Source organism: Canis aureus, chromosome 14 (assembly GCF_053574225.1).
Source record: "Canis aureus isolate CA01 chromosome 14, VMU_Caureus_v.1.0, whole genome shotgun sequence".
Classification (NCBI taxonomy): domain Eukaryota; kingdom Metazoa; phylum Chordata; class Mammalia; order Carnivora; family Canidae; genus Canis; species Canis aureus.
The window spans coordinates 49133063-49145271 of NC_135624.1; the positions used below are offsets into that span (position 1 = coordinate 49133063).

Below are 12209 nucleotides of genomic sequence, written 5' to 3' on the forward strand. Positions count from 1 at the left end.
TTCAGTGAGGAACTTAGAGATGATGTGGTCCATCTGACCCAGGGGCCTCACCCCAGAGGCCGGGTAAGCACGGATCAGCCAAGCGCGCCCCGGGAACGTCGGGTGGTGGGGCCTGCCCTCTGTCTGCACACTCTCTCCCTTCCTCCACCCTACTCTCCACACACACAGGCCGCCGCCCAGGGAAGTCCTGTCTGCCCCTGAGACTCTACAGAGCCATGTACACTGACATCCTTTCTGCTCTCACTGTTGACGATGCAAAGGAATCCACCTCATTACACTAGTAAAGAATGAGGGTATCTGCGTAATATCAGAAAGCGTATTCATCACTGTCATCAACATTTAAAAAAAAAAAACAATTTTACAAATCTCTCCCGCATCAATGATCTTACCAACGCCTGTTGCTGGAGAAGAAGTTAACTCACCCCTGAATGATACCTACTGTAAGAGAGGAAGCAAATGGACGCCATGGAGTGATTATTGTGTTTACTGTGTCTCCCTTCTAGATGCTTCTTAAAAGCAAGAAGCAAGATTGAGTCACTGCTGTTGGAGAAGCACTTAATTGATGAGCATCACGCCCCGTCTCAGTAAAATGGGAAGAGAAATAGCAGGTCATCGATAATCCCCAAACCTTTCATCTCCTTCAGCCTTTCCCAACAAACCTTGTTGAAAGCTGCTAAGTACTGTGTACTTTGAGGGATGGACACCTCCCCTGACTCCATCTCAAAGGGAAGGGGCAAAGAGACAGGGCCAGAGGGGAGGGAGAAGGGACAAACGTGAAGCCTGAGGTAGAAAGGGTAGACATAAGTGGGATTCCCGGTGCATTCCACTGCTGGCCTGGCTCCCACACACAGCCAGCCAATGGGGTCCCCCACTCCTCCTCTCCAGGGATTGGGGGGCCAGGACAGTGGGCAGTGAGCCGGGACGCCCTGCTGATGCCAGCGGACGCTCTGAGCTGGGGTCTCTGTCCACCCCAGATGGAGCCCAAGCGTCACTCTGGTCCATTTAGCCACCGCTCTGTGCCTCAATGACATTACTCAGAAGACCGAGGTCTGCCTTTTGAGTCACTTTCTTCCTCAATCTCTGGTTAAAAGGGAATTAAGTCCCAAAGGACAGGTCACTCCGGATGACGGGGTTGACAACTCTGAGTCAGGCTGGGCTTATTACTTGAATTTTTAAAATGCAAAAGAGACAGAGGGTGCCACAGGCATTCAGAGGGTCACGCTGACATTCCCAGCCTCTTTGAGCCTTAGGACCCACTGTCTCCGGAGCTGGAGCAAAAAGATCTCGGGGCCCTGCTGCGCAGACGACAAGAGGACAAGAGAGATGAGAAAAGCCATCCAGCTGGAGCGGACTCCCCCGAGAGGGCCTGCAGCCTCCTGCCCGGGGCCTATGGGCCCATACTGGAAACACATTGGAGCGATTTTCCCTTTTAAAAATGCTGTTTTATGTTTTGCCTTTCAAGATGTCCCAGTTTCTGCATCACAGCATCTTCACATACCAACTCAATGTGTTTTATGTTCATCTGGAGAGAGCTCTCCTCCCTTCCCCTTCTAAGGAATAAGAGGGGGAGATGCTGGCTTAGGGCAGAAGCGGCTACAGGGGTGGATGGGGTTTGGGGGGAACACAATGAAATTCTGGCTAATTTGGCCCATCACATCTCAGAAAACCAGAACCCTATGAATTATTTATGATACTCCTGACCCCACAGAAATGCAGATTGTGGTTCTTGCCAAGAACAAATTAGGCTTGTCTGCATCTGTTACTCTTCCCAATCAAGCGACTGCCTCGTGTTGAGGAAGGAGAAAGGTCAGCAGCCAGGACGAAGGATCAGCCCAAGAGAAGGGGAAGATAAGGCTGCATTCCAGGGCTTCTACTGGAAAAGCTACTCACTGGAAGCACAGTCAAATCTCTTTTCAAAGAGAGCGTAGGGTTGCGTGTGTGTGTGTGTGTGTGTGTGTGTGTGTGTGTGTCTAAAACATCGGAATAGCAGTGCCATTAGGGACATTTCAAATGTTTGACTTTTATCTTCCTACAGGGGCATGCATAATGACTTCAGGCCAAGTACTAACTAGGTCTGGCTCAGGGGACCATGACCTTCTTTTCCCAAACCAAGGACCTCTCTCGGCTGCGGCACTGGAGACATTAAGGCCTGTATCCCTCTGAGCCCGCTCTGGAATCTCTCCCTTGTGCCCTTGCCTGTCTATAGCAGGTTGTTATTGTTGGCTCCACATGAGCTTTTGAAGAGAGCTCCAGGCTCCCCTCCTCCCACCCAACCCTCAAGACAGGGACCCTCTGGAGTGGGATCAAGGGATAAAAGAGCTTTGGGAAAACACGGGTGGGCCCGGTGGTAGGAACGTCCCATGGCAAAAAATAAAAAGACAAAAAGCCTTTTGTCATGTGTGCTCTGGTCTTTCCTGGGAGCAGGTGTGGAGGGACAAGCCTTCTGCTTCTGTGGGGCCTTCTCTGGAGTAGAACCAGGAGGAGGAGGTCTGGAGTGGACCATGCAGAGAAGCTCCCTACAGCCTTCAGGGAGACACTCTCTGACATCACTTTTTCTTGTTTTCCTCTCGGCCTTGGGAATGGTAAAAGGTACAAAGGGCCAAGCCCAGGGTTTGAGGCCTGGGGAAAAGACACCCCTTCACCTTCCTGGGAAATAGGCCGTAAGCAGAAAGAGACCCAGAGGTTCCTGTATGTGTAACGGGGTCACCAGTGTAGATGGTCAGATAAGAAATTGCAGCCAAAGTCCAACTATTTCAGGAGGAGAAATAGTTTGCCTTTGCCTTTGGGATCTTCTAGGCCTGGATCCCTGGCCTCTCTTGGATTCTGAGATCTGGGATGCTGGTAAATTCTCTTTTTAAGAGAGACTTAACTAAAAGTCAAGATGATATCTTGGTCTCACTGTTAATCAAGAGTAGCAATAAATGGGACCCCTGGGTGGCTCAGTCGGTTGAATGTCTGACTCCTGACTTCGGCTCAGGTCATGATCTCGGGGTCATGGGATTGAGCCCCATGCTGGGCTCTGTATTCAGCATGGAGTCTGTTTGAGATTCTCTCCCTTGCTCCCTCTGTCCCTCCCCTGACTTGTGCAGATTTTACTCTCTCTCTAAAATACATAAAAATCTAAAAAAAAAAAAAAAGTAGCAATAAATAATGTTATTTTTTTCTATATTTTTCCTTATTAGATGATGTGATCCTTTTAAACACTCGGTAAAATATTAGTATGAATCCAAGAGACTTTTGAGTTGATGAAACTCAATTTCTTCATTTTAGAGATAAATTGATTTAGGATCCAGAGAGATTATTTGACCAGGTCACACTGTTAGTGGTGAAACTGGGAATAGTTTACAAAGAAAGTTTTGGGTATTAGCGAAGGCTGGGATCATCAGAAAGCACTTAACATGGAAGTGGCAAAGTCTTTTTATTTTTTATTTTTTATTTTTTTGGAAGTGGCGAAGTCTTAACAATCATTCATCAGATATTGAGTCAGGGCCTCCTCTGTGTGGGGCTGCAGGGCAGAGTCAGACAGACACGACCCCCAGCCTTACAGGAGATAGAAAGTATTATTACTTTAAAGATAAAGCATTATAAAATGTTACCAAACAATGGGAAAATGGCAGCAAGGCTGCTTGTATTTCAAGAAAGAATTAATTTATCTGCAGGGTGTCCCTCTGAGCACTTTACATCATGAGAAAGTTGTAGTCATCAGGCTGATGTCACACTGGCCTTCTGGAGGCTCCCATAAGAGGTTAAATCCCCTTTGTTCATTCTCAAATGCATAGTCCCATGTTCACAAACATCAAAGGGAATATTAATTCCAAAAGAGTTAGCTCTGCCTTCCTAGAGCCTACCTCTCCGTCCTCAGCCAAGGAAATAACCATAGATGGGAGCCACTCTTCTCCATAGTCAAGAATCCCTTTCTGGCTGGATCCCACAAAAAGACAACAGATGCTTGGTCATCACTGCCATGAATGACAAAATCACAAATGTGCCGTGCATGTACTTCTGATTCTGCAATAATTGAAAATCTACATGTTTTAAAATAGTACTTGATTATTAGACTACTTAACCTAATGCTTTAAAATACTATTTCAAATGTCTTTCAATAATAGTTAATGATGATGATGATGATGATAATGACATGGAGTGTTAATAATATTGTTCCGCCTGAATGCATTCTGGGCATCATAACCCATTCCAACCGTCCCTGAGTCATAGGGCTGGAGCAAAAGATGTGTACAGGGCAAATCCTCCTCTTGGGCAAAAAGTGCCTTATCCTCTTCTGTAAACCCAACCATGCTTATGCTTCCTACAGTTTCCCTCTGAAATTTAATTTGAATGGAAACTTGAATGAACAATTAAAGGAGGGCAGCTCGGGTGGCTCAGCGGTTTAGCACGGCCTGCAGCCCAGGGTGTGATCCTGGAGACCTGGGATCAGGTCCTGCGTCGGGCTCCCTGCATGGAGCCTGCTTCTCCCTCTGCCTGTGTCTCTGCCTCTCTCTCTCTCTCTCTTTCTCTGTCTCATGAATAAATAAATAAAATCTTAAAAAAACAATTAAAGGGATAATAATCAGGAATTGATTTCTAAAGAATTGAACGATTATTACTTTCAAGAACATCAGGTGACCTTTCCATGTGGACAAGAGAATGTTGGCAAATCAAATCCATGGGGATCCGCTGAGTTGACAAGGACCACATAGAATTAGCATCTCAATCACCTGTGCCTGAAAACTGTTTACTCGGTTTTGAATCCCTTATTTCAAAGAACAAAGGAAAATCCAGTCCATTACTAGTAAGAATTACCACAGTTTTAAAAGCAATGGATTATGAATTAACTCGCTTTTATTCGATTTAATAATAGTCATCAAGTTGCAGGATAACTCCACTCCATTCCTCCTGCCCAGGAGACGAGGGCAGAGTGTTAATAAAACGGCAGGGTCGGGGGAGGTTAACACCAATATGAAGGAATTGAGGGAGGTCTATTCACAAGATGGGGCAATAATTTTTCTTTGCCTTGGTTTCTACCTTGATGAATTATTTGTAAAAACAAATAGAACTAAGGCTTATATTCCACATTCAACATAGCTGACTTCATATATAGACGCATGCCCAACAGTCACAGAACATTTTTCCCCTGGACCCTGAAAGCGGGGGACATCATACTTTAATGTGGAAGAGGTCATTTCTCCTACTGCCCCCCGCCCCCTCTGCCATGTGCACTTGTGCTCTATTCCTATTCAAAGGGAAGGTGGGAGGCCTCAGGTTAAACACCGGGTGCCTTCTGGAAGCCCTTCACCATCTGGCCCTGGCTTATCCCCCCACCCCCACCCCCACCCCCAGCTTCACCTCTCACTAGTCTCTAACCTACATTCAAGCCTTGGCCAGCTTGGAACTTTGTCCCCTCCAGAGGGCCTATGCTACGCTATTTCCCCTACCTTGAACATTCTTTTCTTTCTCCTCTGCATCTGGCTAACTCCTACTTACCCATCGAGTTCAGTTTTCATGTTGCTTCTTCCAGGAAGCTTTCCATGGACCCCAGGTCTTATTTTGAATACAGCCCAACCCACCAGAAAGCTCTTAACCAGAGTTTGTACCAACTGTTCCCACAGATCTCGTGCTAAGTAAGTACACTGTTAATGGTGTGCCACCTAGACAACCAGTCACCGATTTTGACTCCGTCTTGGGGAAGCCCCAAGTGCCAGGGCTGTGTGGGAAACCACGTACCACGCTTTCTCTTTAGAGGGCAACTGACATTTCACAGGGCATGCAAACCAACAGAGAGAAGAAAGGGATTTGATTTTTTAAAGTCTGGCACACCTGGACGCCAGGAAAATTACGAAGCCTCCTTTGCTCTCTGCAGTGTAAATCACACCTTGTGAGCTGATCCAGCTGAGAATAGCTGGTTTGTTTGTACTGTTTCGTTTGTGCCCCCCACAAACCCTACCCTCCACCCAACCCCAGGTGTTAGGCTGGATTCCCCTCACCTGTCATATCTGGCTTTCACGCTGTGAAGCCTAAGCCAAAGCCTCCAGTAGAAATGTTACGAGCCTGGCATTTGGGTAATCAAGGGGAACCTTAAAGTAATACTGCAGTAGCTTTTGCCTCCAAGCCCCTCACGCATAGAACAAAAGAAAAATTTATTTTACATAAGGCATCAGAAATACAAATGAGGCCTCTCATTTTATTGCCACCTAAGATAGGAAGAGTCTCTGTGTCATATTCTTGTCCTTTTGACCTTGGGCTTTATACTTCATGTCCGCTTCTGTAATTCTTGGGTTAACTATGCCTTTCTGAAGTCATCGGAGAGCCGTCTGCTGATGATGGATCAGTGTGACAGGTCACTGTGGACAGTCCCAAAAGCTATCAAGGATGAATTCCTCACTGTCCTCTCTGGTCCTTGCTGGGCTGTCCGGGCAGTGACAGTCTCTGAGCTCCTGGGACACTCCATACCCAACTTAGATCAGCGGGGACACAGTCTGTTTACCTGTGTGTTCCGCGTAAGCAGGAGCTCTCCGGGGACTGCACTGTTCACATCTTGGCCCTTCCCTTCAGCATCAAGGCCCCAGCACAGTGCTCGGGATCTCGCAGGGCCTCCGTGAATGCTGGGAATGCTGGGGGAGGTGGGAGCTCTGAATGCAAGTGCTCTCAGGGGGTGTCCCCTGGGATCCCAGTGTGAGGAGAGCACAGGATGGGAAAGGCCAGAAGAGCTGCGTACCTGGAAGGCCTACCGGGCAGTCAGGCGATAAATACTTGAGTTCCCCCAGGGGTCACAAACAGATCTTGTCTCCAATATTTGAAAAAAAAACCAAAGATTTCACAGACAAATTGGGATTTTCCATCTTCTTTCAAGAACTCAGATCTTGCAATTGAGGCTTGGCGACAATCGGCTGGAGCCGAGCAGCGGTCACCCCTTCAGATGGGACGTGGTCCCCTCCCTTTGGTGTGGTCCCTGAGGCATCTGAGTGTGCCCTGTCTCACCGCATCCAGGTTAGAGGCCCAGCTGGATTGTGCACAGAGGGTAAGGGGGACTGAAAGACGAAGCCTGAGTCCTGAGGTTGCCGGGATACAGAACCGAGCCTTAGGACACCCAGAAGTCTGGTCTGTCTTCCAGGCCAACCCAGTCCTGGCCGCTGCATCCTAGAAGCAGCGTTGGTGGACTCGTGCCAGCAGAGAGAAGGCCTGGTCTCTCCAGGGGAAGGGCAGCGAGTCATCGTAGGACCATTACCCTCGCACAGTACTCTCGCCGGGGAATCACTCGACACAAGTGCTAAAATAGATAAAATATGCACAATGAATCCTATCCTCATTGATTTTCTTATATTGGAGATATGCTTTTAACATTGGGGCAATGATCCCTAAGATTTAATAAAATCACACACAAGGTGACAGAGAAGAATTCGAGGTCCCGTCCCCGGAGAGGTCATGCTTCTCTTTAAGTTACGTGGCTGCGGGCACTAAAAGTCCAAGTGGACAGATTCCAAAAAGGAAAGTTCTACTTTTAATGTGGCCCCGAGAATCCAATCAGGCTGCTCCTCTAATTTAAGCGTTCAGCAGCTCTATACTGATTCTAGAATAAAGCCTTTGCTTTGACATATGAGGCCTTTTGTGACTGTCACACCTCCTGACTCATTCTCTCTCTCTCACACACACGCATGTGAAGACCACGCTGCCACTTAGCAACATGTAGTGCTCCGAACGTGCCATGTCCTCCAACACCTCCATGCTCCATCCACCTGGAAAATCGTACCCAGTCATCAAGGCCCCCACCCCCGCCCCCCCAGGAGACCACTGCCCACTCCAAGGGCAGAGGTGGGCGGTCCTGAGCTCCAGGGCACTGTGTTGATCTCTTGTTCTGGCCTTTGAGCCCCTGTGGACAGGCCTGTGGTCTTCTTCAACTCTACACTGCTCAGCACCTTGCTTAGGCCACAGAGGGAATTGTGCATGTATTGACTGCATGGGTAAACTTAGCAATGGCATTAAAGTTCTACAAGAAAAAAGGGGAAACATAAAAATACTTCTCCATCCCAAGATGAAGAAGACTCTACATCTCTTTATTTCCTACGCCTGTAAATGGACTGGAATCCCTAAGCTGCATTTCAGTCCAAAGGCTGAAGTGGTCTAATAACCTACTCTGGATCAGTTATAAAGATGCTTCAGAGCATCCTCAGTGATCTATACTGTCCCTGCACCTGCCGAGTAGCCACGTACCATATCGCACACGTGTCATAGGTGAGATCATACAATAGAACAGCTACCCTCCTCCCGCCTCCTCAGTTGGCAGATAAGGAAACTGCAGCCTCAAGAACCTACTCTAGGTCACACAGCTAAGTGATGGCAAAACTAAGACCAGAGTTGAGCCTATCCAGCGCTGATCTGAAAGGATCTAGAATTCTTCTGGCATTGCAGTCATTAATTCTCAGGTGTCGCACTAAATGCCATGACACTGGCTGCTTTCACTGTAAAACAAAAACAACTAGCATTTTTGATGCTCCTCAAACATAATCTTGCAATACAGTAATCAAAGCTAATTGCAATTGTGTGGGATGGTTTGGCTTCCTCCTTGAGGGCTACGTTTGCTGCAGGGAGTTCATGCTTGTTTCGGAGGAAGGGAGCCCACGGAGAGCCGTAGGTGTCTCCTTCAAGGGGCTGCTCTACGGTGATCATTTGTGAGTAAATTGTGGCCCCTTCTCCCAAGACAGTCAAGACATGCACAGTGGAATGGAAATTAACCCTAATTCACTACTTTCCTGCCTTCTACTGAGTGGTTTTCCACTGTTTTAGTCCTCTTTCTCTGTTTGGCTTGATTTCGTGGTTTGCTTGGTTTGCAGTGGAGAGAAGAGATGAGAATTTGCCTTTTACTTACTTGTAAATGGGGTTTCTACAATACTGCACCAAGACCAGGCTTACCTTTATTATAATAATTAAACCAGTTTTATAGATGAAGAGTAAATGAGTTAGATTGTTATTTTGGTAATTTAATCTTTCAATAGTGGAAAAGGTATGTAGGAGAATGCAAAAGGGTGACGTGCAATTAAAACATGAATACCCCAATTGGCTTTAAATTCACCTGTATTGATGTGTTTAGGAATAGGTGGATGTAGGTATATTCACAGAGGGAAGAGAGCTGACAGTTGCTGAGCACCAAGCATTGTGCTACGAGCTTTACATACCATGTCTCAAGCTTAGTACATTTATGAGAACGGCATTATTCTGCCACTTTATAGATGAGGAAACTGATGATCTAAGTGTTTTGTAACTAGCCCAAGTTCACATAAAGCAGTAAGCTGTAAAGCTGATGTTTCTTTTTTCATTTTTTAAAAAAAGATTTATTTATTCATGAGAGACACGCAGAGAGAGAGGCAGAGACACAGGCAGAGGCAGAAGCAGGCTCCCTGCAGGGAACCTGATGCGGGACTCGATCCCAGGACCCCGGGATCATGACTTGAGCAGAAGGCAGACGCTCAACCACTGAGCCACCCAGGTGCCCTGCTAATATTTGAATCTCAGAGGCTAACTCTGAAGTTACTGTTCTTCCCGTTATATGCTATTAAGTGGTGTTGCAGTTAGTGTGACCACAGAATAATCTGCCAGCGAGTCTGGCTGCCAAGAAGGGAAGGCGAGGCAGAGGAAGGCCAGAGGGTACGGTATGACAGAGGAAGCACCAGAGCGGGGACAGGCACCAAGGGAGGGCATTAGTAAGGAATCCATGGTTATGGGGGAAGATAGAGGAGGAGCTTGAGGGTAGTGAGGCGAGTATTATTTGGTTTAATTGGTAGGTAGCTGGACGACCAAGTCAGGCAGGGAGCCAAAGGTGAGGACATGTCAGAAAAGTCAGATTCTCCTGCTGGCTTGGAAGGTCTGGAGAACCAGACAGCACCGCCACTGCCTGTCAGAGCAAGAGACAGTGTAACTTTCCGTTCTGCTAATAACAATAACCGCTACTATTATTAATATTACCACCATTACCAATCTTGCATTTTTTCAGGACCTGGTTCAATTGAACTTGCATTTCTTGAGCACCTCCTATGGCCTTGATATGGTTCTAGACTGTAGGTCTCAGGGTATGGGCACAGAAAAGTCAATCCCTGCCTTCCGGACTCCAAGATCTGTAAACAAATAGGTAGGTTCTTGCTATATCTTGAGCTCTACAAGGATGGAGAACTTGCCCCCCCCGCTCCCTCCCATACCCCAACTCCCTTTCCTCTTCTCTTCATACCACATGCCAGGCATTGTTCTTGGTGCTGGGAGCATGGCAATAAATGGAAGAGAAAGACCTCTGTTCTCAGGAGGCTTATGACCTAGAGCCATGCTGTCCCTAGTCACGTGTAACTGTTTAAATGTAAATTTAAATGAACAAGATTACACGTGGAGTTTCTCACTTGCGCTCATCATGCATCAAGTGCACAACAGCCACACGCGTCCAGTGGCTACCACAGTGGGTTGCACACATACAGAACATTTCCAGCACCACCAGAAGTTCTGTTAGATAGCAGGGTTCTAGAATCCTGTTTGTGGTTAGATCTTTAGCCTGGCATAGGTGCTGTCAAATAGTCACTCAACGTTAAAGCAATATGCCCAACAATAAAGGCCTGAGCCAGCGTAGAAACAGCGGACAGGAGGAAAGATTTTACATAATCGATGGGGGCAAGGATTACCTCACAGAGGAGAGAGGAATCAGTGACGGGATTTGAACTACAGGAAAGGTTTCGATATACATTTGGTCAACCAAGGTAGCTTGCTCCAGTCCTAATGGGAGAGAGGAGGAGAATTCCTTTCAAAGGTAAATGCCAACTTGAAGGATGACAGTGGTCAGCTGCTTCTTGGCCGGGGAGGGCTGATATAGGGGGGAAGGGAGAGGGGGCACAATAACAGCTTTCAAACTCCTGAGGAATTCTCATTAGGAGGAAGTAAACAGAAAGCATGCCCTCCTTATTTTAGGAAATAAACAGTTTGCAGTAAATGCCTGAAATAGTCCTGGTTCTTAAGTATTACTATGCTCTTCAAAATGAATGTTCTGTGAGGCCTCCCTTTTAATCAGCAAATGTGCTAGTCAGAGCCTTCTATAAAAAGAAGCAGTACTTAGGTGTCCAGTCCTTAGCCACAAAAGGAAACCGAATAACAACGTACACACGATATGCGGTCAGCGATGGAGACCTCTGGGGTCGGATTCAGACTCGCTCTGGTCTGGAGCTGTCCGACCCATGGGGATCTCAGCTCCTCGAGAACCAGATTGGAGAGTGTGGAGGGAGATGTAAAACAGGCGCTGTGCGGAGGCCAGGTTGGGGCGACTCCAATCACCAATGTCCACTTACAGAGAAGCATTAGGGCAAACCTGGTTAGATCTTTCTTCCAGGGGACCGGGTGGCTGGCGAGACCCCCCACCCCCACTGTCATTGTCATTTAAATAAGTCCCATAACTAACACTTAGCATAGCTCTTATTAAATGCCAGGTGCTCACTCACTTAAGCCCTACGAGATGGGTACTAGTATGATTCCTCTTGACAGATGTAGGAATTAGGGCACAGAGAGGGTATATAATGTGCCTAAGGTCACACAACTAACAAGTAAGTGCTTCAGCTGGCATTTGAGAGTACTGGTCATATGCCAAGTGTGGTTGGACAAAGAAAGGCCAAAATGAGGGCAGGGTGGTGAGAAGGTTCAATATTTGCTTAAACTTTAGGGGGCATCCTAGAAACTCTTCAAAGTGAGTCCTCCTCCTGACACCCTGGAACACCCCTGGAAGTGAGAAGGGTGGAGAGTCAGAGACACTGCTCACTGGTGGGGGTATTTTCAGGGTTTATCTTTCCCTGACCCCCCCACACCCCTATCCTCCACCACCCCAAAAGGTCCCTGTTCTTGAGAGATGGGGATTTCTCTTAATTTTCATCATGCCTGCACTCCCCAAATCCATAGAGGCCAATGCAAGAGATGTTGAAGAGATCTTCAAATTCGGTACTTTTCCATGAAATCCCAAGGGGAGGGAAGAAGTGTGACCTCCCTCCCCCCCCCACAGTTGGCCTCTGCTGATGGGAAAGTCCCTGGCTTGCCTGGCCGCGGTCAGGCATCTGACCCCACTCAGCAAGGACCAAGAGCCCCAAGTCTTGGCCAACTCTTGGCCCCCAACCGCCTACAGTTTTTCTTACTCATGAGGAAGGGTTTGTGAGACCCTCCTCTCCTTGTACATTAAACTGAAGAGACAGCTGCAAGCACGA

The 12209-nt window shown here is 47.3% G+C and overlaps 1 protein-coding gene and 2 long non-coding RNA genes across 7 annotated transcripts in view; 1 reads left to right on the forward strand and 2 right to left on the reverse strand.

Annotated features, from left to right (window-relative positions):
* The window catches only part of SCFD2 (sec1 family domain containing 2), a 413781-nt gene that overhangs the window by 102631 nt on the left and 298941 nt on the right, over window positions 1–12209 (reverse strand). The window contains exon 6 of one of the 5 annotated variants that reach the window (XM_077847998.1): window positions 6116–7264. The exons of the other annotated variants lie outside the window; for them this stretch is intronic. Coding sequence (XP_077704124.1) covers window positions 6972–7264 — 293 coding nt within the window. The 3' untranslated portion in view covers window positions 6116–6971. Of the gene's footprint in view, window positions 1–6115; window positions 7265–12209 lie in introns of those variants that run through there. 5 annotated transcript variants of the gene reach the window in all.
* LOC144283644 (uncharacterized) lies at window positions 7278–11871 on the reverse strand. Its single transcript, XR_013352223.1, has 3 exons — window positions 10214–11871; window positions 9986–10103; window positions 7278–9883 (listed from the first exon to the last, which is right to left on the reverse strand). It is a non-coding gene; the product is annotated as an uncharacterized LOC144283644 (long non-coding RNA).
* LOC144283643 (uncharacterized) overlaps window positions 10518–12209 on the forward strand; it is a 29326-nt gene continuing 27634 nt past the window's right edge. The window contains exon 1 of the long non-coding RNA XR_013352222.1: window positions 10518–10777. This is a non-coding gene — a long non-coding RNA (uncharacterized LOC144283643). The remainder of the gene's footprint in view (window positions 10778–12209) is intronic.